The sequence below is a fragment of the Labrus bergylta genome, chromosome 13 (assembly GCF_963930695.1).
Source record: "Labrus bergylta chromosome 13, fLabBer1.1, whole genome shotgun sequence".
NCBI lineage: Eukaryota > Metazoa > Chordata > Actinopteri > Labriformes > Labridae > Labrus > Labrus bergylta.
The window spans coordinates 15,602,582-15,629,852 of NC_089207.1; the positions used below are offsets into that span (position 1 = coordinate 15,602,582).

The 27,271-nt window shown below is 39.1% G+C and overlaps 4 protein-coding genes across 4 annotated transcripts; 2 read left to right on the forward strand and 2 right to left on the reverse strand.

The window, feature by feature from the left end:
- Positions 1–1,250: 1,250 nt before the first annotated feature.
- Positions 1,251–7,531, reverse strand: zgc:162780 (putative methyltransferase DDB_G0268948). Its single transcript, XM_020644763.3, has 6 exons — positions 7,108–7,531; positions 6,818–6,978; positions 4,872–5,088; positions 3,103–3,206; positions 2,851–2,988; positions 1,251–1,941 (listed from the first exon to the last, which is right to left on the reverse strand). Exons 1-6 carry the CDS (start codon positions 7,216–7,218, stop codon positions 1,845–1,847), a joined length of 828 nt encoding a protein of 275 aa, XP_020500419.2. The 5' UTR covers positions 7,219–7,531; the 3' UTR covers positions 1,251–1,844.
- A 1,334-nt stretch (positions 7,532–8,865) lies between these two features.
- On the reverse strand, positions 8,866–14,463 carry zgc:162396 (uncharacterized protein LOC555292 homolog). Its single transcript, XM_020644740.3, has 6 exons — positions 13,908–14,463; positions 13,611–13,771; positions 13,288–13,504; positions 11,667–11,767; positions 10,253–10,390; positions 8,866–10,145 (listed from the first exon to the last, which is right to left on the reverse strand). The coding sequence occupies exons 1-6, from the start codon at positions 14,016–14,018 to the stop codon at positions 10,055–10,057; spliced, it is 819 nt and encodes a 272-aa protein (XP_020500396.1). The 5' UTR covers positions 14,019–14,463; the 3' UTR covers positions 8,866–10,054.
- A 24-nt stretch (positions 14,464–14,487) lies between these two features.
- Positions 14,488–19,934, forward strand: LOC109992213 (olfactory receptor 6N2-like). Its single transcript, XM_065962220.1, has one exon. The coding sequence runs from the start codon at positions 18,560–18,562 to the stop codon at positions 19,481–19,483; it is 924 nt and encodes a 307-aa protein (XP_065818292.1). The 5' UTR covers positions 14,488–18,559; the 3' UTR covers positions 19,484–19,934.
- Positions 19,935–22,664: 2,730 nt separating this feature from the next.
- On the forward strand, positions 22,665–24,275 carry LOC109992223 (olfactory receptor 52D1-like). Its single transcript, XM_020644748.2, has one exon. It carries the CDS (start codon positions 22,974–22,976, stop codon positions 23,895–23,897), a length of 924 nt encoding a protein of 307 aa, XP_020500404.2. The 5' UTR covers positions 22,665–22,973; the 3' UTR covers positions 23,898–24,275.
- The last annotated feature ends 2,996 nt before the right edge of the window (positions 24,276–27,271 follow it).

A 27,271-nucleotide genomic window follows, 5' to 3' on the forward strand; every position in this document is an offset into this window, starting at 1 on the left:
CTCACCGGTTCAACGTTCCTGAAATGCTCATCTGTAAATACTGCCATAATATGTGCATGTGTAAGTATGTATGTGTGGACAAGAGAAAGCACTGAAATACATTTCTGTGTAATTGCTCAAATTCTTCCCTTGTCTGCAGCAAACTGACTGCAATTGCTGATTTGTTTTTATTCTGTTGAAGTATTTTGTATTCTGTATTGCTTGTAAATTGCAGCTGGACAGAGTCAAAGGAAAACAATAAAGTATATCGTATCTTATCTTATCTCTTAACATTTCAACAGCTCCCGTCAACGATAAATGCATTTGATCGTTTTCTTGCCAAGACTTAGAAAAAAAAGGCAACCTATGCGTTTTGCTTTCAGCCAATCATGATAACATTTTTTCGTTTGTTTTAACGCAACAGCTATACCTCCTACTTTCTGATGTGAAATGAAATAAAGTCAAGTATGATGCATAATGATGCATAAGAGAGGGTAAGTCGATTGTATTGGCATTAAATTCATTTATATTTGTTTTTTCACAACAGACCAGTTATAATTGGATACTCTCTATTTCCCAGAGGACAATACTTCATACTGACAGTAGGATTTGTTAAATGACTACGATGGCCTTACAGCAGCAGGTCAAACTGAAATCTGAGCTCAGGGCTAAAAGATAGACTGACTCTATGGCTCTGTGCTACAGGTGAACATATTACAAACATTTCAACATAAAGCCCTTCTGTGTTACTCAGAGGCCTCAAGTCAGTGACAGTGGTAACCAGTGCTGAAGGCTCTACCATTCAGCATTGCCAACACTAAATGTGTTATAAACAAATGTCTTCAGTCTACAGACTGAGACTCACATATTAGAAAAGAGGCCAAATAAGCTCATCCAGGATGTTGCTGTGGAAAAGTGGTTGAAAAGCAAGGTTGCTGTATTTGCTGCATTTACATAGAATTTTAAAAACACTATGTCAAGGCCTGAGCCTAGGCCAGAAGTTTCCTTGTGTTTCTACAGCTGGGGATCTTAGTCGAGTGACCTGCAGCCGCCCCTTAGTGGTGCCATGCAATGTACCAGTCATATGAAGAAAGTCACAAATATTCACTTTGCATTAAATGTCTCCCTCTAGTGGTTCTCTAAATACTACACTTCTCAATCCACAGGTGTTAAGTCATTCTTTCACAACAATGGCTTATTAAAATGATTAACAAGAGGCAATCATAAATCTGCACAGTGTCAGCACATCAAGAAGAGAGGCAGAGGAATGGTAGATATTAATGGTAAACATTTTATTATCATAGTATCAGTCTATCATTATGACAACTTTCCAACACCAACCACCTTTTGGTGAAAACTATTGAAAAATAGTTTGATATTTATGGACAGCGTTTTTGCCAATCGTTAGAAAATCATGATGTCACTTGAATGTTTGTATTGCTAGCTGGGCTCAGAGGCCAGATAGCAGCACTCATACAGATACCCTTGCTTGGCTTAAAACAGAGCACGGTCAGTTTTTAAACTGGTATGATTTAGTTAAAGTTTAAAAAACTAAATGTCAGGCAGACAGTTTGAGCAGGAGCTGTTACCCACCAATTTTAGCATTTACAGTAGTGATATCTGGCACGAGCAGCTCCATACAGAAATGGTACCTTCCATATTCTCAGATCTCTCTCCCCCCCTCTCTCTCTCAATAAAAAAAGTAAATAACAGTACTTTCCAAAATGTCAGAGTTTGTCTTTTCTCTTTTTCAAAACTGGTATTTAGTGGCAAAACAGAGTTAAAATGTCTACATCAGTACAGTAACAGACATCCATAGCACTACTTTGTCTTGTTATTTAGTTTAAATACAAACAAACAATGAGTCAGGCTTCCTGTGGTTTGCTGGCCAGAAGGTAGAAATACTTCACAGCCAACACCACCTCTGTGTCCTCAGAGGTCACCCTCATCACCGACATCAACCTGAGGAGAGGCACAGAAAAAAAGAGGTTCATACGGTCACTCGGTCAGTCAGTGGGGGCCGTTTTTTACTGCAAATGATCACCGTTAGACATCTTTGACACATGTCTAATGGGCTGGAGATATTAATTTTAATTATGCGTTTTTGTCTCAATTTCAACTACCCTATTTAAATGATGATTTTAAGGGGTTTCTTGATGACCCTGATGAAGGCTACAAGCTGAATCGCGTCGGTCTAATAAAGTTCATAAAGTTGATCTTTGTACTAAAAGTGTTGCTGGAGCTTTTTGACCTCTTTTCACTTTCACTCTTCATGCATCTTGGTAGTTGGTGAAGTAATGCCAAAGAAAACCCAACTCTGCTTCAGACATGTCTAATAGATCAGTTGAAGGATCCACAGAAACTCCTTTTTTTTTAAAATTAAGAATTATTAATTTATTTACATAGGACAGTGAATAGAGCAAGAAAATCGGGAGAGAAATTGGGGAATGGAGCCGCAGGTCAGACTTGAACCCGCGTCCTCCAATTGGAGGACTTTAGCCTCCTTCATGGGCCTCGACCTAACCGCTGGGCCATCAGTGTCCCTGAACCATAGAAAATGTCATGACAAATATATTCATTTTATCATAAGCATCAATACTTTCACAAAATGTTACTAATACATAGCTAGCATGTTTATGTTTTGCTCCATTATTTTAAAAGTTGGCAGATTATGTTTATTTTTTAAATGTATCAAGTTGAATTGCATGTTGCCCAAAACACACATGAACATTAATGTAGGTTTGTAGGTTTTCATTGCTAATCATCGTTTTTATGAAGTTTTGCAAAGAGTGTGAGATATTATTGTAGATATAATGAATTATAGGTGGATTGTGTGTGTATGCTATATACAGTATGTGTGTAAGGTTTTACTTTTGACAGATGTCCCTGGAGAGCTCGGTGGCTTTCTGTGGGTCTTCTCTCAGCAGACGCTGAAAGCTGGAGAACGACTCTACCAGCCCCATGTAGCTGGAGAGAGGCACGGGCCTTTTCACCCACACACACTCCTGCCTGTTATACATTGATAAGAAGACACACAGAGTACTGTACACACACAGTCTGTTTTGTCTACATAAACAAATAATGTCTCTCATCAAGTCATCAACAACACAAGCTGTCACTCACCACTCCTTGTCAGGGTAAGGGATTGAGTTATAGGCCTCTCTGTATAACTCAATAGAGCTGACTCCAAGGTGAGGACTGCGGTAAGGTTTCAGGGCTTCATAAAACTGATAAAAAACAAGAAACAGGAAGTGTTTATTATTTAGCTATTTTGATTCGCATAACAAAGAGCCTGAAGCAGGCATTTCACTATCAGATGTGTTTGCTTCAGACAATTAACATGAACCATCTTGAAGTATAATCTCTCCAGAGTAAGTTAATATGTTTTAAATGCATCCTTTCAAAATACAACAAACCTTCACACATCCATTTCATAAGACTGGTGTGTCGGAGAGCAAAGTGTCAAACAAAAACTTAAAGGTAAACTGTTGTTGACTGTTTGCCTGTAAATGTGGCCTATAAATGTTTGTTTTCAGGTTAGATAGTGTGCAGGAGTTTACCTTTAAATGCATTCTTTAACAATTTGAAGTCACTGACATGGTCTTGTCATCCATATTTACATTTTATTTTCCATTTTCAGCCTCAGTGAGTTCAATTTAGATAACTATCCCTCAATTAACACCTGCTTTAACACTAATTATTCACTAGAGGGTGCTGTTGAACATCATTTAAGTTTCTTATCCACTGATTGCTTTTGCTAAAGCCCACTGTAATATGATGCCTAAACATTGCCAAACAGTATATCCCCATACACTAGCAGAACTAAACAAATAGCACTTTGAAGCAGGGAAATAGCAACTTCATTGATGCTGTTACTCTCGTATAAAGCGCAAGTAGAGGAAAAATAAAATACACGTCTTCAGGAATGCTTTTCAGTTGTGTAAAATAACTTTTTCATTTATTTTGAAATAAAAACTTTAAAAATATATATTTGGATGATTTTTTTAAACAATTTCCCAATAATGTGGGAACAATATAACCAGAACCTTACTTCTAACTTGCAATGGAAAAGTAGATCAATGGTGCACCAACACATTTTGAAAAATCCAAAAAAGGATATCCACAGGGGCTAGTAATAGAACTACTGATGATTGAATTCCATATAGATTTTCAGGGTGCTAGTTCAGTTCATGCTTCTTCACGGTCAAGGCCTGAGCCTTATAGGCCACAAGTTTGCCCTTTGTTCCTCATGTTTCTACAGAGTCCCCCCCCCCCCCCCCCCCCCCCATGTTTTTTTGTTGTCTCGCTCTGGCCGTATCCGAATTGCCAAGTACATACTCAATCTTTCAGGAAGCAGTATGTACTATCCGTGCTGTATACTGTTAGTACCTACTATTCAGTATGCACACACAGTAGGCAGATATTTGTGCCTACTTCTTCTGATTTATTCAGTATGGAAGTGCCGTCATTTACGTTACCCGAACCGGCCGCATTCACCCGTTTTTTTTGTTATTTTTGTTTAGCTTTATTCAAGAAGAGTAATGCGCATGTTAACAAGGCAGGTTAACATGAGTGAAAATCAATGGACAATGGTGATGATGTGCAAAATGCAATCCAAATCAGCATACGTCACATTTCCTTTTCATGTAAAAGGCATGCTACTCAGTATTATTGTGGTGAATAATCTTGCTGTTCAGTGAATTTAATGTTTTAGCGGGAGATTTAAACACTTGAACAGAACTACATGTCACCATTTCTTACCCCCTACATTTCTAAACCTTAAATTGCCCCTGTTGACAGTATAGCCTAACCATCTATTTTTGAACCTGTGGCTGAGAGTACCAGTGCACATTCACTATAACCTCTGTCAGGTGAACATTTTATGTCATTACCTCTTTGCAGACATCGTTGAGTGTCTGTGAGCAGCAGTCAGGGTGGCTGAGCTCCATGTCAATGGTGTAGTTAAGCAGCGCCAAGCAGCCACGGGGCTTCAGGACTCTGTGGGCCTCCTTGAGAAAGCGTGGTCGGTCAAACCAGTGGAAGGCAGACATGGCTGTCATCAAATCCACTGAGCCGTCAGCAAATGGCAGCTCCTCTGCCACACAATGTCTAAACATGGAGCAGTGGCAACAGCAAAGTCAAAATCTTGGTGATTCAGAGGAACAGTGAAGCAGAAGTTTGAGCATCAAGCCTTTGAGCATACAATCTGCATGATGTTTATCGAGGACCCAGCTGTAGACAGCATTAAGTTCAGGAGATGTTCTGGTATGTATTGTATTATTCAGCGTGGATTAAAAAATAAAGATCCGTGCACATATCAGCACATATCAAAGCTATACAACAGTATAGCTTTGCTTGTGCTCATCCCTTACTTGATAAGTTATATTTACTTTTTCGTTCATGGGTGGATACGATTAGTGCCGGTTTTACAACTACTCTCAAATTAAAGTAGAAAAAACATTTTCATTTAAACATTTAGTGAAATATTGGAAAATGTTCAAAATAAGTCAACAATTAGGAAAACAATTGAACACATTCAAATTCATGGATATAAAATTATATTTCATAATTCTTTAAAATCAACATTTTAATTGGATACCATTTCTATTTTGGTCTTCTTTTAATATAACTTGTTTTCGAAATCCCTTTTTACATATTTTGTAAAGCTATTTTAATATTTCACAATTTATTTTGGACAGCAGAGTTGACAACAGTCTCCGTCTCCTCACTTTTAAGCTAATTACATAACCCTTTGCACCCTCTCATGCTAGCAAGTCCAATAACTACTACCAAATGTTTGCAGTGTTAGCAAGCTTCTGGGAACAAATACGCTCTCCAATTTTGTGTTCTTTCAAGGAAAAACCGTTTATATCTCTCTGGACCATCTAAGGTATCAAAATGATTTCACAGTTACCCTGAATAAACTACCAAATGTTAGCGGCTGTCATTACTAGCCTCTTTACTCCTTGTTGAACAAACCCAAGTTCACAACCATGCCAAGCTAATCAGCTAGCTTCAAAAGCAGGATAAGAAGCCATTTAAAGCGATAGTGAGGAGGTACACGATATGAAATGTAAGGATCTGAGTCGTGTACTGTTTATTTGCAGCCACAGCTCTACGTTGATTCTAAATAACTTTGACATTGATTTTTTATCTCCCTGACAGGAGCTCATTTGCTCAATCCGTTCGCTAGTGTGCTTTCTTAAGCGGCAGGACACATGAGGTTGTAAGAAAGGTGAGAAGGCAGGCATGAAAGTATGACATTTGCAGTAGCATTGAATAAAGTATAGTTGGGATAAATTCCATAATGTAGGCCTATCCAGTCTATTAATTGAAAGTAGTGTCGTTTGAAATTAAATTAACACCAATAAAAGTGATATTATTAAATTCAAACAATGACATACCATTTTAAACAGTGACTAAAACATGAAAAGGTTTTAATTGGTGTTTTGGTTTTTTTTTTTACAAGTTACTGTTTTAATTGTTAATATTCTAGACAATGACTTAAATTGAACACTGGAGGATCAGCATTTGACTACATTTAAAAAAAAGATGATATAGGCTACTGTAATAGTAAACTGGATGTAGGCCTATCTGTGGTTGCGGTACAGCACATTTGCTCCATTGTATGGGCCTAACTGCATGACCGACTTTCACCAGACAAAGGTCACATTGTTCCTACATTGGCCCATATTTAACTAAGTGGCTTACTAGACTTTAAGGACTGAACAGATTATGTGATGTTAATTGTCATGCATTTCACGAACCCTCCCTTTAACCAGTGAAGCTCATGGAGTCAGAGTTAAAGCAAAAGGAAAAAAACTATTGGTTGGCTTACCGATATGTAACATTTGGTTCCTTGGCATGCTGCAATGCCATTTCTATCTGGGCGGGACTAACGTCAGTCCCCACCACGGAGGCAAAGTGTTTGGACAGCAGCACTGTGCCCTGTCCTGAGCCGCAACCCACATCCACAGCCAACTCATAGGGACCCCCTTTCTGACAAAAATATTTCACAGATGACAGTGCTTTACAGTGAGTAGTCATTCACACTGAGCCCCATAAATGGTTCATTTTTTTTTTAATGAAATATGTAGAAGCCGGTATTAGTATTCAAACTGTACCTACCTGTTTTTCCAGGAAGTCAATCACCTGTTGTATGAGATGATCGGATGGAGAGATCCTGTATTTCCAGTAGGAAGAAGCATGCTCTTTGCCTTCAAACAGGCGGTAAGTCATAGCTACTTAATTCCTCTCTGAGTAGCTAATCTAACTTAAAATAAGCTTTAAAGTGATGTCCTTTTCTTTCTGGATAAAATGAGCAACCTTCCACGTCAGCTAGACTGTTTTCTGGGGAGAGGAGAGAGAAAGTGGGGTGCCTGGGAAACAGGAGGCCCCACTACTTCCACTGCTACGTGGTATGTTGTAATGATGTGTGGGTCATGAACGATTCGTACAAAACGAACGAATCATCTGGGTGAACGAACTGAACTGAATCACTTACTGAAAAGAGTCGTTCATTTCTCAACTTGAGTTGCGCATCTCCTCTCTCCCGTCTCGTCTCTCTCTCTAGACCGTAAGAGTCGCTCAAAGCCCGCCCCTCCCTCTCCTTCTCATGTCAGTGATACATACTGACCATAGGTACTGACTGAACCAACAGGCCGGAGTCGGTCGGGAGCTCTGTGTCACTAAAGCTCGCCCCTACTTCTCCCTCTCATGTCTCCAAAATTGAGGAAGTAGAAAATATATTATTTAACATTTAGGTGTCGCGAAAATGTTTGTGCTTTTTATAGCTGCTGTCAGTTTACAAACGGCTTTTATATCCAACTTAATTTCACTCAGCTGACTGTTTTAACATCTATTAACGATCGTGTTTCAGTCAGTAAAGTGTGTGTGTGTGTGTGTGTGTGTGTGTGTGTGTGTGTGTGTGTGTAGTAGATTTAGTCGTCTCTCAACCGGCGGGTTGGGGGTTCGATCCCCAGCTCCTGCAGCCACATGTCCGATGTGTACTTGGGCAAGACACTTGACCCCCCAAGTTGCTCCAGCTGTTTCGTCTGTGGTGTTTGAATGGATTAGTTAATACTGATGGACACTTTACATAGCAACCTCTGAGATGAGATTCAACTTTATTGTCATTACACATATACAAGTATAGAGTAACGAAATGAGGTTTGGCATCTCACCAGAAAGTGCAAGAGTCTGTGCTATGTACAGTAATTACAAAATGTACAGATGTAGACTAAAAGAAAAGTGAATTATTTGGTATATATGGATGGCTGGATTAATGGGATGCTATAAATATAAATAAATGCTATAAATATAAGTGTATTCTTAGGATTATAATATACAGATTAAGGTGCAGTGAGCATGCTATACTAGTTTACAGATAATATAAAGAATATGGACATATTGTACAGGTCGATAACTTATTGAGGTGATATGAACAAACTATAATACAATAATACAGGTGGATGAGAGATGTGTGTGTGTGACCAGGAGGAGAGGTGGGGGGATGATGGGTGTGAGGTGATATGCAGGGGAAAGGGGGGTCAGCAGGGGGCGGAGAGAGAGAGGGAGAGAGAGAGAGAGAGAGACAGAGTTCAGAGTTCGGGGGGTAGAGTTCAGTAGAGATCTGCCATCGCTCTGCCATCGCTGTGTCAATGTGTAGGTGTGATCTGTGATGTAAAAGTGCTTTGAGTAGTCAAAAGACTAAAAAAAAGTGCCATACCAGCTCAACATTGCCAAACTTATATCCCACAAATGTTAAAATAGAGAAACATTCCCATTCACTTACATATGCATTTTGGAGAAAGTTAATGTTGCCCGTTGGGGGGCTGTTCCAGAAGTGTGTGTGAAGTCAAATGAAAACTTTAAATTGATTCAATGCACGTTTTGTTCTCATTACTTTATTAGAAAGATTAAAAATGTAGATTTTTGTGAAACAATCAAGTAAAAAACAACATATTTGTACCCCTGTGACTTCTTGATGAAAAGCTGTACTCTGATCAAAAGTTACTCCAGCTCTGTTTAAAATGTATCTAAAAGGTTTAATATGAACTGTCAGCAGGTCAACGCTTGGTTTGACCTTCTGAGAACGAGCAGAGAATAAAAGGAGGGGCACTGAAGCAGTTAAAACAAGGAAATGGGCCACCAGCTGTGCCACGCAGATCTTTCTCTTGACAACACTTGACACTATAAACCAAAGCATCTGAGCTCCCCTTCTGTGAAAACACAGTCTAAGGCCTGGTCAAATTTATTTTTCCAGTTATGTAACCTCGCAGTGTGCATTAAAGTCTGCAGGGAATCAGCTGGAGATTTGAGAGGTAGAATCAGTGAAAAATAAAACATTCTTTAGGACAAAGAAAATAGAGTAGAATGAGTCCAATAAAAAGAAGAGCCCAACCGATATTAGCATATCCGTGACTATCTATATCAGCAATGTACATTCAGTAGTTTTATTGCAGATATGCACCAATATTACTAGATTTAATCAACACTCAAATAGCATTTTTATTAAACTAGCAGTTCTCTTTCTGTAGAGTGTGCTATATTGATTAGAACAAGCATTATCACCCTCTGAATGTCAAGCGGCGATGCACAGGTGTAATGCAGTTCATTTCCATTTGAGTGACCATCTTGTCTTCCTTGTTTGATAACTGTATTTAAGGGATTAACACAGTAAATGTTTATATCTATCTATTTCTACAGATCAAACATAGATCATAGAAAGATAATTGGCCAATACATCGGTATCATTTTAACGACAGTATCATTTTTTCACTCCCTTATATTCATATCGGCCCTGAAAATCTCATATCAGTCGGGCCCTAATAAAATGTTATGAGTAGAGGTTCTATTGACAGAAAACAACATAATACAACATCTGGAGTCGGAGTGGTCCAAAAATGATTTCTTGTGACAAAAATAAGTGTATGAAGAATTTTAATTGCCGCTAATTAAAAGTTGACTGACTCTCCTTGCATTACACAAGACATCAAAATGTAAATTACAATGTCTCTGAGATCAAACATATCACTCTCACTATCAATACACACCTCCATTGTCACTTTATTGATTATTGGGGTTTTGATGCCAAGACACAGAAATACCCGAGCTCCAGCCCTATTTCAGTGTCAGGAGACGTGACTCCCATCTCCTCCAGAAACCTGTAAGGCAGTGCAGTGATTGGTTACTCAGAGTGACTAAAGTGAATTTGTGAAATTAAAGAACTGGAGAAAAATGAAACGTTGTGTTTATGTTGTGGTTAGATGACCTCTTCTGAGTGTTGAGCAGGAGGTCTCGAGCCCTCTGTGGATCTTTCTTCTTGTAAGCTTGGAACATGGAGAAGGACTCAATGAAACCCAGCAGGTTCCTCACTGAGAGGGACATTTTCACACGAATACACTCAATCCTGTTGATTCATGATAAAACAAGTTAGAAGATAAAAGTAAGAAAATAATACAGTGACACAGTAGAATAATGTATTTTTGAACAAGGAGAGATCCAGATTTAAGCCCCTTATTGTCTGATTTTCACTGATAAGGGCTAACTGGGAACAAAATATTAAAATTGTCTTTCTCTGAACTATTGCAGAAAAACTTTCTCACTCCATCTAATATGGCAACTTAGCTCCAAAGTCAAGGTCAGTATTGCACATGCAGGACTTCACAGAAAAGTTAACAGTGATACATCTCCATCATTTGGTTAGATTTGCAAAATCAAGCAGTTACCTAAGTGATCATATATATACATGTGTGTGTGTGTGTGTGTGTGTGTGTGTGTGTGTGTGTGTGTGTGTGTGTGTGTGTGTGTGTGTGTGTGTGTGTGTGTGTGTGTGTGTGTGTGTGTGTGTGTGTGTGTGTGTGTGTGTGTGTGTGTGTGTGTGTGTGTGTGTGTATATATATAAAAATGACCAATTAGGCTTTTAAAATAAAGCTCAACATATTTTTTTGGATGTGCAACAATAATATGTAATAAATATGGTTAATTTCTGAAATGGTTCTATTTATAATGTCAAGGAATTAAAACTGAGTCAGCTTTATAAAGATGGTCATAGTTTGGGTTTTAGTAAGTATTTAAATACCTTAGTTACTTTACTGAAATATGTATTTATACAACTGCAACACATACATATTAAGATGAATTATGTTACTTACAACAGATTGCGCTACCTCATGTTACCTCGCGCCATCAAGTTATACAAACCAAAGCAGACCTTTGCACTCTCGTACAAAAATAGCTAACTTTGCTAACGCATTCAAAATTATATGCTGGTGCACGGAAAAGCAGACTTTTGCACTACAGGACCATAAACTACATCAGCTACAGATCTCTGGTAATACAGCTACAGATAGAATTATTTCAATCACTTCAATTTACACTGTGTTTTAACATCTGTCTGTTATTTTAATATCCATTTATTCTTCTGTTTTAACTCCATTGTAGTTCTTTTTCTTATTTATCCTGTTGCTTAAATCAGTTTTCATCTATTCTGCAGTATACACAGCTGAGGGAGATGCTTCACTCTTTTGTTGTTTTGTACAATGACAATAAAGACTCATTGAATCTTTGAAACCTGAATTTTGTTTAAACAGACAGTAAAGACAGTACAAGGGTACCTGCAGCTTCATATTATGTCTGTCCAAGCTGCTTAATAAGAACGGTCTGTGGCAGTAGAGTATTCTTACCTCTCTTTGTCAGGAAAACTGATGTCTGAGTAGAGCTCTTCCAGCTTTCCCTCACATGCAGCCACTGGATTAGTAGTGTATGGCATCAGAGCCTGTTTCACCTAAGAGTTCATGTATAGTAATGTATTACTAGTTATTGTGCTTGTATTGCATGTATTTGTTTGCATAGGTTAGAGGGCAAATATTTGGTACACAGTTCTCAATACAGAAATGTTAGTAGTTAATCTTCTAACTTTATGACAACAAGAGCCTGGAATTCCCCAAGGGGGGAAAAAAGGTTTCATATTTCTGTTAATGTATGACAGGTGTTAATGTGAGTCTTTTAAATTTCAACAGGGCCAAACTAACCATGCATTCATGTGCTGTCAGACACATCGAAAAAAAATAATTTCTTGGGAAAGAATAAGGTGCTTGATTTGTCAACTTGACCTCATAACAGCATAACATTTGGGAAGGAAATATGTTTTATTAATGTGAAGATTATTTTTATTAATTCACATATTGCATATCAACTTTAGGCCCAAATATAACTTGAAACATCGACATTCCTCACAATTTTCTTCAAAGCATCCACGCTGTTTTTTGTCGTTGTTACAACATTCAGACTTTCCGAACTAAAAATCACGTTAACACACTGCCTCCAGTCTTTATGCTAAGCTAATCTTGTCCTGACTCCTGCTCTACATGATCCAAATTGAAAGAAAGAAATAAAATAAAAAATCCCAAACATGTTGAAAAATGCTCCTTGTCCTAGTAGAGTGTGTGAATGAGACTCCTGGGCAGGCTACTGTGAAAACAGGCTACCTTCGGAGTGGGAATAGGATTCCTGACTCGTGGGTGGGTATGGGGTTAACTGGGATGGGCGGGAGAAGGCAGGAATGGGGTTTACAAAAGATGACCACAGTACAACTTCAACTCTTAAGTTTTCCTAATCATCTGTGCAAACTAATAATGAGATTTGCAAAAACAAAGATTTCCATGTCCTGGGTACCAATGCTTAGTCAATAGTTATACTGTGATGAAGCAGCTGCCGTCACTGCAGAGTAGTGCTTTTTTCCACTTTTTTCAAATCACCTCCACTGTGTTACTATTGCTTTTGACAAATATACATACCAACAAATGACCCATGAACTGATCCTTTATCACACAGACTTTAAGTTGGACGTTTGTTCCTTTTTAACAGAAAAATAAACTCTACACTGCAGAGTAGATAGTTTGATTAAAAATGTTGGATGGCTGCTGTTGAAGGTACCCTAATAGAGCGATTTTAACATTAGTCAGACTGTCTTTGTCCTCTGCACAGCCTGTGAATCTAAAGTATTTGGTCTCATACTGGGGGATTCCTCATTAAGTAAATGCTTGTGTAACCTGCACTCTGTTTTTTATCTTATGTACATTTTTTAGAGTAGACTGTTAGAGTAGGTGAGAGCACCACAGGTCCTCTAGGGAAAGAAAATTGTAAACATCTCCGGACAACTTGCATTCAAATCCACAGATGTTGTAGGGGACTCCACTGCATTAATGGCCTCTTGTCAACTTCCGGTAATTGGAAAGATTAGTGCGTACTGACTCTGTGTCAGGGTTTAACATCACTCCCATAAACTTGAAAGTCTGCACCCACCTCCTCGTAGATGTGACTGAGTCTGTCTCCACAGTCCTGGAAGTGAAGTCTGGTGATGGTGTCACTGAAGCCCAGCAGAGCCATGCAACCCTTGGGTTTTAAAACTCGACTCGCTTCAGCCAGAAACCTCGACCGATCAAACCAATGAGCTGCTGACGCTGCTGTCAGAAGGTCAACAGAGCCATCAGGAAAAGGAAGGTCCTCTGCCGTCCCCTCCCTGCAGGTTTAACAAACAAGTCACAGGTCAATTGATCATTTCATCATCAGTATCATTTTAAAGCATTGCTTTGACGTGCAGACAAACTCTTACAGTACACTCCTACCTGTATGTAATGTTTGAGTGTCCTGGTACACCTCTGGCCTCCTCCAGCTGACACTCACTGATGTCAATGCCCACCACTTCCTGGAAATGTGGTGCCAGCAGCCGGGAATTCTGACCTGTCCCACATCCAAGATCCACGGCCAGCACATGTGGCTGTCCCTTCTGAGGATGTCAGCACACATGAATATACTCAAAATGTTAAATGTTGTTGATGTTTTGCATCGTCAACTTAAGTTCACCAAACAAGGAGAATGTAAAAGCAGTATACATGTACATGCTGTATTTGGCCATGGCTTACCTTTCTATCTAGGTACTGAAGAATAATGTTCTTGATCTCTTCTGGAGGAGTAAAGCGATACTGTTGGTAGATGGAAGCATGCTCCTTCCCCTCGAACAGTCGATACGTCATGGTGATGTTGAGCCGTAAATTCTTTCTTTCTTTTCTGTCTCTCTGAATTGAACTTCCCTGACCTCTGTTTTGGAGATAAAAACAATCTCCTTTCTCCTCCTCTTTTGCTCAGTCTTGTTTTCTTTCCTTGTTTTTTAGCCTCTTTTACCTTTAGTTATATTCCATATTCTTATCTTCTTGCTCTTTCCATTGTTCAACCAGTTTGTAGGATTTCAGCCCGGACACTCTCGAGCTCTGCACTCCTGCCTGCATTTGACCCTAGACCTACTTCCACAAGCTTCGTTTTTCAGTTTAAGAGAAAACGGGTAAAACGGGTAAATCATGCAGCAGCTTAAAATCACCTTACAAACATACAACTTAAAAAAAAAAGAAACAAAAATGAAATCAAGACAGACTATTTGCTAATTAAAAATGTTTCTTTCTGGTTGAAAGCTGTCTCTCATGCCAGGAGTCTTTACAACTCAGCTGCAGATTAGTCACCAATATGTAACAGAGGCAGGGCCTCTAGCTTAACCCTTTCATAGCCGGAGACTTCAGCTGAGTGTATTTTACCCTATAAGCAAAGCAATGGCTTAACGTTTGGAAGAATGATTTAAATCTGTAGGTACACCAATAAATTGTTGAGGGGGAAATATTGTCTGACCAGAAAAAAATACATAATATTTAATTTCTTAGTCCATCATGACACTGATTAGACATTAATAACTTCATGAGTCACATGTTGTAGCAAGAGGATACTCCCTCCATCACTTTATCATGATCCCAGCGAACGGATTCAGCTGCTTCTTCCAGCATTTCTGTATTTGATTTTGTTCTTAATATCAGTTTTTGTCTTGTTATAAGGTGCTGTCTGCATGATTAATATTTGTTTTTTTACGCTATTAAAAGCAGTTTGCTTCAGCCTATGCATTTTCGGTCACTACTTAATACATATATACAATATTGACTTTTGAAATTATTGAATTATGTAAAATGGCTGAAAAAAAAAACTCATACTGATATATGGTTGTAAATAATGGTCTATAAAACTATATAAACTATTTTAAAAAAAAGTATAAAAAAAAAAAAGTTGACACTGGCTTATCAGACTTTTGATTGTATTTAATCAGCCTGTGGATTGGGGGCATAGGGGGGTCAGGGGGTAGGTAAAGATGATTAATACAGATAATAATCTTGTTTTACCTCTGGGTTTAGTTTTTTGAAAATAATCTGCAAATCTCATTGTCCTGCCTTCAGTCTACTTCTATCAAGTGTCAGTTGGCCAACGTTTACTCTAAAAAGCTGTAGGATAGGGTGGGGGGCTGCATGAGACACACTGAGGTCACAACTGAATGTGATCTAAACTTACAAACATCAATATTTGATGTTCAGAGCCAAGAGTTTTTTTTGTAGAATGACCGGTTTTACCCCTGTGTGGAAACCAAAAGTAAACAAACAAACAAACACCAAACTATCCCAAGGTGTTTCCCGAACCTTCTTGTCTTTGTTAGCTTAAAACCATCAAACCTGACCATTTGAAATTAAACTAGTTGAGCTCATAGGACTTGATGCTACAATCCCTCTTACAGTAATCTGCACTTTATTGAGTCTTGATGTCTTGAATGGGGGGTAGGGGTAATCGCTTCATTGGGGTCCTCAAGTGGGCACCCTCCTTCCTTGATGTTTCATTGATAGGCCCTCAACATCTCCAGAGGGCTCAACTGCAACACCTGGCATCGCAGGTGAACCCCCCCTCTGCTTTCTTGCAGCCCAGTTGGGATCCTTTCTTTTCAGCCAGATCCAATTGCTGCTTCGTTCTGCAGCCTCTGACAGAATCCTGATGGCTCGTCGGAGGGCCTGTCCACAGACTCCCATCCCTTGAACTGGGGGACTGGCTTTTGCTAATCTTGACCAGTCCTTGGTTGGGCAATGATTTATGACATCAAATCTCATCCTTCAGTCTTCAACACTCATATTCATCACTCATTGTTAAGATTTCTTGTAGAAAGTGTAAACTAAAAGGCTGATTTTTCAGGGTGCTGTAAAATATCTTATTTACCACTTACCTTGTGGCAGCAGCTTCAGACAGTAAATTTGTTGTTGCTGATTGTCTTGTTTGCTTTTGCAAGTCAAGAGGCATCAATATTAATTTCAGTCTGTTTCATAACCAGCTCAAAATTCCTCACAGGAGCTTTAAGTGTCTAAGTCTTGAACACCATTCAGCACAGGAGGGCAAAATTAGTGATGGCCTGGAACAGGATCTAACAACGCCTGGTGGCATGCCTGGCTTACAAAACACTAGAGGAAACCTGAAATGGGATTGCTCTTTCAAACAGATAATAATGCTCATATATGGTGCCATGGTTTGTTTCAAATATGGGATATGATCCCGCTTGATTAAGATGAATTCGGTCACAGCAATGTCCTAGAAGTAAAGGTCACTTGTAATGGAACTAAACCTATAGGGCTCAGTAATAAAAGTCTGTATGTGCAGGGTCAGCGGGTCACTCTTCCCTCTGTCTTTGTTAAACACCGACTGCACCTACTGCTGGGTGTTTGCCAAAAAACATTTCATTCTCTTGACCATTTGCTAGACTGAAAAACATCTTTGTTTTGGTTTGGTACCCATGGTGCCTCTCCAGGGTGGCAAACTGTGTCTAATTGCACTCCAGGGATAGTAGAGATAATGACCTGTTGACCATATCCAACTTAATGATACAACATTATTATCCTTCAGAAAGTACAGTGTACAGTTTAATGTCCCATGGGCTCTCATTAGTCTGAACATCATCAAATATTGCATCAGAGGCACTGAGCTAAACCCTTACCTTTCACATCACATGTCTTTTTATATTTTTTTATTTCACAAAAAAATATGTATTTCAAGTCAGTATGTAGTGACTCTTTCAACCCAAGTTCTGTATTTTTCAACACCTACTGAAGATACACAAGGGATGCCCTGGCAGAGCTAGAGGGCAATAAGGAAGACTGTGAGCCTGACTGTTGATTACGAGAAAATGAATGAGCATGCATGGAGGAGTGATTTGACATGGGATAAGAATAAATAATAAAACGAGCATGCAAAATATAGTCTTCCTGACTGAACTTTCACTAGAGCTACATATGACGGCTCAGTGGTGAAGTAACTTCGGTCCTCTATTCTGCCCTTGGAACATTGACTGCAAGACGTAAGGGGCTTAAGATGTTATTTGGAAAGGTCCCCCCCCCACTCACACTTTACACCGATAGTGCAGGACAGTGAAAATAATCATGGTCGGAAATTGACCCTGAAGCTTCGGCCTTTACATGACAACCATTTGTCACTTAATGGATGCATTCGAAGAGGGCAGAGGGTTGTTACGCGGTATTGTACCAATAATTGACATGTCACGTCTGGCTATAGTAGTAAACCTTTCAGTCACTGCCTGGAAAAATGAGAATGACACCTCAGAAAAAAATGACAGCATGTGTAGTTTCAGTAGAAACTAATAAACCCAATCTGTTTAGCCATCTCACATCAAGGGATTTTACACAAAGTCAGAGAAAGTAGGGCTGTAAAACTGAAATGTAGTCCAGGCCATAATGACAATGAGATCATTGTCAGGTTCTCCAGGTCCTCCCGATGTATCTCATTCTGGCAGTAACTCTACCGATTGAAGTCCTCTTATTAATCACTGCAACTTTCAAAAATAAATAATTTGAAATGTCAGCATCAAAACCATCATCATCGTCATTATCAAAATCAAAACCATCCTCATCTTCTTCATCCTGCAATCTAGTAGGAACATGTGTATGTGTTGTGTATGTGTTGTATGGAATGGTGCAGGGTCCTTTTAAAAATGTTTTTGGGGATTTTATTGTGCTTTTGAACCTATTTGTTCATTCATTTTAATGATTGTTTTTGTATTATTTTTGTATAATTTTGTATAAATTTTGTTTATTTTTGTCTACCGTAAAGCACATTGAGCTTAATTTGTCTGAAATGTGCTATACAAATAAAATGCAGTTGAATTAAAATTGCCATCAAACTGTTTGTTGGAAATGTATAAAGCGCCAAGAGTTTTTATCTTCCAAAAATATTTTTTTTCTCTTATCGACCAATGTGTTTGTTTCTGTATTGTTGTAATAACATTGTATGTTATTATTTTGTTATGGCTATATGTGTTTTGCACACTCGGAAATCCCTGCCACGTCCCCCAGGGATACATAATGACCACGGCAGTGACATAATAAGGTATGACACCTTAAAGAGAGGTTACCTGCCACGCCACAGAGCACACACAGACAGCATGACACCATGTAGGACAGGTGAAAGACTTTGGAAATTTTACACCGATTATAAATGTAACTGAGATTCTGATTTAATTGGATGGTTTTTACTTACTTATTGTGTCTTATTCTAAACACATGTTCTGTCTTCTCTGTTGTGTTCAATGCCCTTCATGTACATTTACCTGTCTCTCCTCTAGTCTATGAGTTTCAGCTGCGTTGTAATGATTTATGGCATCCAGCTTTAAAGCTTGTCATTCATCAAACCGTCTCCGTTACTGTGTACATTTTAGATGGAAAACGGCACTAATCCCCCTTACTTTAACCTCACCATGTTTGTGAACATAGGCAACTACCGCTACCCAACATTTGTCTTGTGTTTCCTGTTGTGCGCTTTCATCATCTCAGCAAATCTTGTCATCGTTGTTGTAATCACCTTTGAGAAGACTCTACATGAGCCCATGTATGTTTTCATCATGTGTCTGTCTCTCAACTCTCTGTACGGCACCGCAGGCTTCTTCTTCCGATTTCTGACTGACCTTTTGTCTGACAGTCATTTGATCTCACGACCAGCTTGTTTAACTCAGGTATATGTCATTTACACCTATGCTTCCTATGAGCTCACCCTTTTAGGCATTATGGCATATGATCGCTATGTTGCTGTTTGTCAGCCTTTACATTACCACACCAAAATGACCTCAAAGGTGGTTTCCATACTGATTTTCTTGGCATGGCTCTATCCTGCCTTGGCTGTTTTTGCCTGTGTGTATTTGGCTTCCAGACTTCCATTGTGTGGAAATAAGATACAAAAGGTGTTCTGTGCAAACTGGTCTGTTGTAAAACTGTCATGTATCTCGACGGCGCTCAATAACCTTATTGGTATGCTTGTGACGACCAGCACTGTCTTTCTGCCTCTGGCTTTTGTCTTGTACACATATGTGCGGATTTTCCTCCTCTGTCGGAAACGCTCCTCAGAGTTCAAGAGCAAAGTCATACAAAGCTGTCTGCCACACATTGTCACGTTTGTCAACTATTCTATCACTGTGTTTTGTGATATCGCCCTCAGTAGAACCAATCTGGAGGAGCTGAATCCGTTTCTGGTGGTTTTCTTATCACTCGAGTTCGTTTTCATTCCCCCCCTTGTGAATCCTCTCGTCTACGGCCTGAAGCTTCCAGATATAAGGAAAGTTATTTTAAGAATGTTATCATGCTCATAACCTGACTCAAAGAAACAAAACTAAACCTGAGACATGAGAGCAACATGATACACGTGAACTGTTTGAGATTTTTCGTCATAATTCTGATCTTGCAACACCTGGCTGCAGCAATGACTTTAAAAAAAAAAAATGGGCTCACAGTTGCATTACCCTTTAATTCAAAGAAAAAGAAAAAAAAACAATTTCAAAATAATGTGATCGAGATGTTTTAAAGTATTCTTACATTATCTTTATTCTTACATTATCTTACATAATCATTAATATGTTCATATTTCCTTTCTATGCTTTCAGTGGATGATTTATTTAACAAAGTGTAATTTTATATCTAAACATCAATCGGTCTGGGTGTTCCTATTTTCCCCTCCTTCATTCTGTATGGTTGGACTTTATATGCCAGTTATAGGCTTGGGAGAGACGGTGAACAGTTGTGAATAAAGTATGAAGAAACATATGTCTTGTTGTCCAGATTTTTATTCCAAAAGCAAAATTGTTTCCATAGAAGAATTTGATTTTTAGATGTGGATTTTAACTGATCAAAATGGGGCTTACTCAGACACTTGAAACATTTCCCTTTTTCAGTTTAAATAGCCAACATTATAACAGTATATATACTGTATGTCTGAAAATATGAAACAGCATAAAACTCCATCCTAAGAGGTGACACGTTCCTCCTGGAAGTGCAAGTTAAAAACGTGTTAGTTCATTTCTCTGCCAGTTGGAAATCAATGACAGATTTCTTTGAACATGCCTGTGTTTTATAATTCATAAGAACATTGATTTGTGATACATTTTTGTTAATGTTAAAGTCATATGGCATTATAAAGCCACTGAAGCGCTAATGGGTATATATTACGATTAAGATTAAGATTAAGATTAAGATTTACTCTATTGATCCCGCAAGGGGAAATTCTGTTTTTACACTCTGTAAGTCATGCAACACACACATAGGCTGAAATATACACACATGCACAAACAGGATCCTGTGGACATGCACTAATGGAGAGATGTCAGAGTGACGGAGCTGCCCCCGGCAGGCACTCCTGAGCTGGTGGTGGGTAAGGGGTTTGGTGCCTTGCTCAAGGGCACCTCGGCAGTGCTCAGGAAGCAATCTGGCACCTCTCAAAATGGTGTATAAGGGAACACTCACACTATAGGTGAAGTTAGGCAAACACATGAATGGTTACACATTATTGTGGAGCGTGTTTAGTTTACAAGACAGACTGACTCAGAAAATGTTTATTAACAAATAGCTTAGCCCATTATTTCATCTCTCTGTGTGTACAGAGGGACAAACAGAGAGACCCTCCAAAACTTACACACTTGGACTTGTCGGTGCATGTGAGGCAAAAAATTGCAGGCATAAGACTAGGACTGAAATAATAAATGAAACTTTATAGAGGGTGAACTAACATTTTCAACCTCACTTCTTCACTTGACTTTGTTCATAGACTGATGAATAGCACCCCCTGCTGGCAAACCGGATCTACAATAAGCTGACACTATATTTTGTACAAATTTTGATGTCCCCTCTACTGATGTGATTGACATAAGGAAATTGTGACATTTACAACACAAAGCAGATCAACCTATCTCGCTTCATATATTTCACAACCCAAGCTGCTCTTTCGACCACACCTTACAGCAACACTGCCGAAGGTCTAAAGGTTATCTTAAGTTTCTGAAGCGCCACATTTTTAAAGCTGAATGAATTGAAATTCTAAAACGGTTAAGAATAAAGTTCTGGACTTTCTTTTAAGCACAGCATCTTGCAGGACAGTGTCTTAATATCGGGGTGTCTTAATAAAAACTAAGGCCCTTGACTATATAGTAGGACAACACCTCTCCCCCTGCTCCTGTTGTACAAAAGTGAAGCCAAAATACCCCACTGATAAGTGCAAACATTTTCTCATCGGGAACAAGAGTCTGCACAAGAGAGAAAACAAACCATTCTAGACCAGAATCAACACTTAGGAGGCGGACATATTAGCTGCTGCATTGTTGACAGAAAAGACAGCACTTCAGTATTGTATGGTTCTTAATGTCTGATGATATAGTCATGTTATGATATAATTCAGTAGATATCTCACATATTGCTCCTTTAATGGCAATATTACTGTACTTGACCTTCATCATGCAAAAGCCAAGTCTACTCTGTTTATGCTGCACACAATACCTCTATGTCCACATTTATCAACAGACCTGTCAATCTTGACATTTTACACCTTTTTATAACATCAAATCACAAATTTTTTAAAAAAAGGACTTGAACACAAATCAGTGTAATCCTAACCAGCTAGCATGATATAAACCAGTCTTAAGATGAATGAAAATATGTATTATGTATTTTGGTTTTAAAGTTTGACCCGTTTCCCATCTGTTCAGGGAGCCGGGGTTTATGACCTATACTGCAGCCAGTCAGTAGGGGGAGCTCTAAATATTTTGGCTTCACCTTGGCAGAGTTAAACACGCTATGGTTGAGACATATACAGCATGACCAGAAAATGCCATAGCGATGAATCTGTAGACCTTTTTTTAACATGGGATATCTGCCTCAGTCATTTATTATCTGCGGCTAAAATGCGAGAAAGAAAAATGCATCTTCCTTTTTGCTAAAGTGACTGCGTAAAAGAAAATAACAACTGGTAACAGACTGGCCCATGAGGTTTAAAATTGGTTACATCACATCTGCTCCAAGGCCTGCTTCCTGGTGCTATCTTGTTTATCGTTTGCTGTACACTCCAACTTCAAACTAACTTCATGATAGTGCTAAATTACACAATTTGTCCATTGCAAAGAGAGGTCCACATATCCTATACGTGCATTTGCGTTTTTCAGTAAATGCATTTTGGATTGTCTGGTTTCCTTTTGGCATTTGAGAACAACATTTATTTTAATACAGACACTGACACTCAACTCTTACTTGCATTGATTTAGCTTTTAAGACTATGTGTACATTGTTGTTGTTGTTGTTGTTTTTGTGCTTGTTGTTGTGTTGTTTTTTTTTTATATGTTAATATATAATTTATATGTTTTATAATGAACTCCTGAGTCTGGCAATAAAGATTATGATTCTGATGATGATGAAAAGGGACACAGCAGGAAAACTGGACAGAAAAGAAATTCACAATAAATGGGTTAATTATCTTTAGTTAGAAATTATTATAGAATATTATCCTTATTATCAAGAATGAAGTATGAAAATTGTATGAATTGGCTTGAATTTAAATCAAAAACCGTTGTGCTTGCAGGATGATTTTTTTGTGTGCATTCAATCACGATCATTCAATCATGTCAGTTGTATTGTTGTTCATTTTGTTTAGTGTTTACAGTTTGTTACTAGGTGATAACCATGAAACCTCTAATGATTGGTCGGTGTGTTAATGTGGGCGCACAAAATATTAATACCAGCGCGAAGAGAAGAGTGCACTGAGACAGTAAAAGACAGTTATCCCTCAAAGAGGGAAAAAGAGAACATAATTCACCTGCCAGGATGGATAATGTATCGTCAATGTTTTTTCTTTCAGGTTTAAGTGAGACAAGGAACTACCGCTTTATTATTTTCTTCCTCACTTTACTTTGTTACTGTACGATATTGGTGATCAATTCTATTCTCATTGTGACCATCATCATTGATAAAACTCTGCATGAACCAATGTATATTCTGTTGTGCATATTCTGTATGAACGGCCTTTATGGGTCATCTGGTTTCTATCCTAAGTTTCTCTGGGATCTGTTGTCTCCAGTTCATGTTATCTCATACTCTGGATGTCTCATCCAGGCTCTAGTGATGTACTCCTTTGCCTGCAGTGATCTCTCTATTCTAGCAGTGATGGCGTACGATAGATACTTGGCTATATGTCGACCGCTGGAGTATCACTCCCTCATGTCCAAGCAGAGACTGGTCAAGTTAGTGTGTTTCTCTGTGATTACACCTTTTTGCATCATGTCAACGAATATCTTTCTAACTTCTAGATTAAAGCTGTGCGGTCGTCATATTGCCAGGCTGTTTTGTGTGAATTGGATTATTGTCTTGCTTGCATGTTACCCAGCTGACACTACTCTGAACAATATTGTGGGTTATATAACGATAATATTTTACGTACTGCACGGTGCTTTTATAGTGTGGTCCTACATGTATCTCATCAAAACATGTGTGAATTCTGCAGAAAACAGGGCAAAGTTCATGCAGACATGTGTGCCACATTTAGCCTCCCTGCTCACTTTCCTTGTGACTGTACTGTTGGATATTATGTATATTCGATACGGTTCAAGGGATTTACCTCAAACCGTCCAAAACTTTATCGCTATAGAGTTTCTTATCATACCTCAAATTATGAATCCTTTAATCTATGGTTTGAAACTGAAAAAGATTCAACACAGAATTCTGCGTTTTCTTAACATTAAAATCTCATAATGATGCCACAGATGCTTCATGTGGCACACTTGGGTTGATGACAGCATTTTTTTTAAAGTGTCTTTTTTATGCTCTAGGTTGCAGAAAATCTGTTTTACATAAAATATATTGTTCTGAAAAACATAATTCAAAAAGTTGCATGTAAGATATATGTAAGAAGAGCATATGCCAAGCGTTATCATATTAATTGTCTTTTTTAAATCAGTGTTTGTTATTTAAGGGAAGAAGAAAACGCACAAATTTAGCAGAGGCTGAACTCAAATGCTGATAAAGTTTCTTATCTTATGTTTGCTTTCATACATGTAGTTGTTGTGTCGCTGTATTTATAAAGACTGTATATATTTAAATTCTATAAAGAGATGTTAGAAGATTGTGACAGAATGCTTACATTTCATTCAAATAATCTGGACTTGCTGTCTTTACTACAGATATAAAGATCTACACTTCATTTCTTTCTGGTGTTTGAAATTTTTTTCACTTAATTTTAAAAATGTTACTAGTCAAGATATATGTACATCATGTGGGTTTTGCCAAAGTCAATATACTACTACTGTACGTGAACATAAGTATGAGGGAAGAATATAAAGCAGTGATAGCATCTAGCAAACTGTGTGCCCTTGAATTTCTTATTAATATAGTTAGTAAACATTAGACAAGTGTCTGTTTCTCATTTAAAGTCAACTTACAAAGATATTTTCAAATGAAGCATAGAAGAGTCCAATATAATGTATTCACATTATGCTGCCTGTAGGCTTTTATTTGATCATTATTCTTCATCTTTAGATTAATTAGCCAGAGATGAACAGTGTTCAACTTTGCACATTAATTTCTTAACCCTTACCTTTCTGAACCATGCTGCAATAGAAAATGCAAAATGCAGACAGAATGTAATCTTATATTGTATATTATTTAATGAAAACATGCTTCACTGAGGCTTTTGGAAACTTGCAACTCTTAATCATTTTCATTTGAGTGTGTTTTTTTTTATTCTACATCTATTTATGTTTTTTAAATAATGTTTATGTCCCTCTGTTGATGTCATTGCCATAATGAAATTTTGACATTTACAAGACAAAACAGATCATCCTATCTTGTGCTCTGATTTGATTTCATATTTTTGATGACCCAAGCTGATCTTTCGACGACAACGCACAGCAACAAAGGTTTACAGGTTATTTGAAGTATGCCTAATTTTAAAGGCTCTAAATAAACTAATATCTTAAAAGGGTTAAGAATATATTTGTGATTTTTTGTTTGTTGGCTGTACACATTTCTGAAGGTGTTGCCATTCCACATGCTTAGGACGGCAGATGTGCTACAGGCCGTGACATGGCAGAGTCGGTTCACATCCATCGATTTAAACAACGCATACTTTCATGTGCACAGTTCCTGGGCTTTGTGTTGAAGGCAGGGTTTATCAGTTGAAGGTGCTCCCTTTTGGGCTTTCCCTGGTCTCGCAGGTCTTTACACAGTGCATGCAGGAATCATTGGCCCCATTGCAGGCGAGTTGTATGCATATCCACCCATACCTGGATGACTGGCTGATCTGTGCCTCGACCGGGGTGCAGGCAGATCAGGACACTTCGGCCCTTCTATACCATGTGTCACAGTTGGGCCTCACAATCAATTACGCCATGAGCTGTCTCATACCCAGCCAGAGGGCGGTGTTTATTGGATTGTCCCTGGATCCCTAAATTCGAAGGGGCAGGAGGTTACAGTACAGCCTTTTCCTCAGACTGTTGGGTATGCTGAAGTTGGTAACACCAGTGGTGCCTGGGCCTTTTGTATCTACAGCCCCTCCAGATTTGGACAAATGGCCTCCATTTAGATCCAAGGGTGCACAGATCCAAGAAGTCATGGTGTCCAGCCGATGTCCCCTAGCTCTGCAGCCATGGAGAAGCAGGGAGTTTCTGTCTAGAGGTGTCTTGTAGGGTTTTGTACTCTCACGTTGTGAGGTGGTAATGACCGATGCGTCAACATCAGGTTGGGTTGCAGTGTGGCTGCGCAGGGCAATGAGAGGACATAGGACAGTGCAGGAGGCTATGTAGCACATAATGTGCTCGAGCTCTGTGCAATGCATTTGGCACTCATCAAGTTCCTGCCCTATTTGAGGGGCAGTCTACCATATCTGTCATCAAGGGGGCACCAGGTAGACCTGGCTGCTGCGGCTGGTGCACCGTCTCCTTGTATGGGCTTTCCCTCGCCTTGTCAGCCTCATGGCCATGTACCTGCTGGGGCCAGAGAATGTGGTGGCAGACTTCCTACACGTTACTACTTCTGTCTTTTTCTTTGCATTTGATCACGATCATTAAATCATGTGACTGTTACAATTATACCGGTGCCTAAAAAACCCCAAATCTCCTCCCTCAATGAGTACCATCCCGTAGCACTAACCCCTATCATGATGAAGTGCTTCGAAAGGCTGGTAAAGGACTACATTGTCTCCCGACTTCCCCCTGCATTCGACCCGTACCATTTTGCTGACCGCCCTAACCGCTCCACAGAGGACGCCATCTCCTCTGCACTCCACCTGAGCTTACAATATCTGGAAGGGAAGAACACTGATGTGCGATTGTTGTTTTTGGACTTCAGCTCGATGTTCAATATGATCATCCCGCAGCATCTGGTGAGCAAAGTGGCCCCCCTTGGTTTGAGCACCCCCCTACGCAACTGGCTGCTTGACTTCCGCACCAACAGACACCAGTCTGTGCGGGTGGGATACAAGTCTCCAATATCATCTCCCTGAGCACCGGCTCCCCTGATGGCTGCGTCCTGAGTACGCTGCTGTTCACCCTGATGACCCACAACTGCTGCGCCAGGACCACTACTAACCCCATCGAGAAGTTCTCGGATGACATGACGGTAGTGGGCCTCATCCGTGACAACAATGACATGGACTACAAAGAGAAAGTGAAACATCTGGTTGACTCGTGCAAAAACCAACAACCTGGCCCTGAATGTTGACAAAACCAAGGAGATCATCGCCGACTTCAGGAGGACCGAGCTCAGTAACACACCACTCCTCATCAACGACACGGCAGTAGAGAGAGTAAGCAGCACAAAGTAGTGGTGGGCGATATAACGATCTTAGATCGTGAAGGATTTTAACGTGCTGACAATCGGCCAAAGCAGGGAGATCGTAGAATCGGGCTAATGTGTTTATTCTATCATGACACTCCGACACAGATGCGTCTCCTGCTCTTTTGCTCCGCAGCGGTGAAAATGAAAACGAAACTTAAAAGTAAAGTCCGCAAAAACAATTCGATCCCGGTTATATGCAACTGTTCTGATATTTTTCCCGCCCCCTTTATGAATTAAACTCTTCTGTTAGTAAAACTTACTTTGATCATGTGTCACAGAATGAACACATTCTG

Bases quoted from the DNA above. Each gene is read 5' to 3' on its own strand.
- zgc:162780 (XM_020644763.3), bottom strand. From the start codon at position 7,218: ATGACTTACCGCCTGTTTGAAGGCAAAGAGCATGCTTCTTCCTACTGG. The intron at 5,089-6,817 runs GTAAGCCAACCA...CTCCATGTTTAG, and splicing joins GAACCAAATGTTACATATCG to ACATTGTGTGGCAGAGGAGC. The intron at 3,207-4,871 runs GTAATGACATAA...GTTTTTTATCAG, and splicing joins TCAACGATGTCTGCAAAGAG to TTTTATGAAGCCCTGAAACC.
- zgc:162396 (XM_020644740.3), bottom strand. From the start codon at position 14,018: ATGACGTATCGACTGTTCGAGGGGAAGGAGCATGCTTCCATCTACCAA. The intron at 13,505-13,610 runs GTAGGAGTGTAC...TTAAACCTGCAG, and splicing joins CACTCAAACATTACATACAG to GGAGGGGACGGCAGAGGACC. The intron at 11,768-13,287 runs GTGGGTGCAGAC...ATGAACTCTTAG, and splicing joins TCAGTCACATCTACGAGGAG to GTGAAACAGGCTCTGATGCC.
- LOC109992213 (XM_065962220.1), top strand. From the start codon at position 18,560: ATGGAAAACGGCACTAATCCCCCTTACTTTAACCTCACCATGTTTGTG.
- LOC109992223 (XM_020644748.2), top strand. From the start codon at position 22,974: ATGGATAATGTATCGTCAATGTTTTTTCTTTCAGGTTTAAGTGAGACA.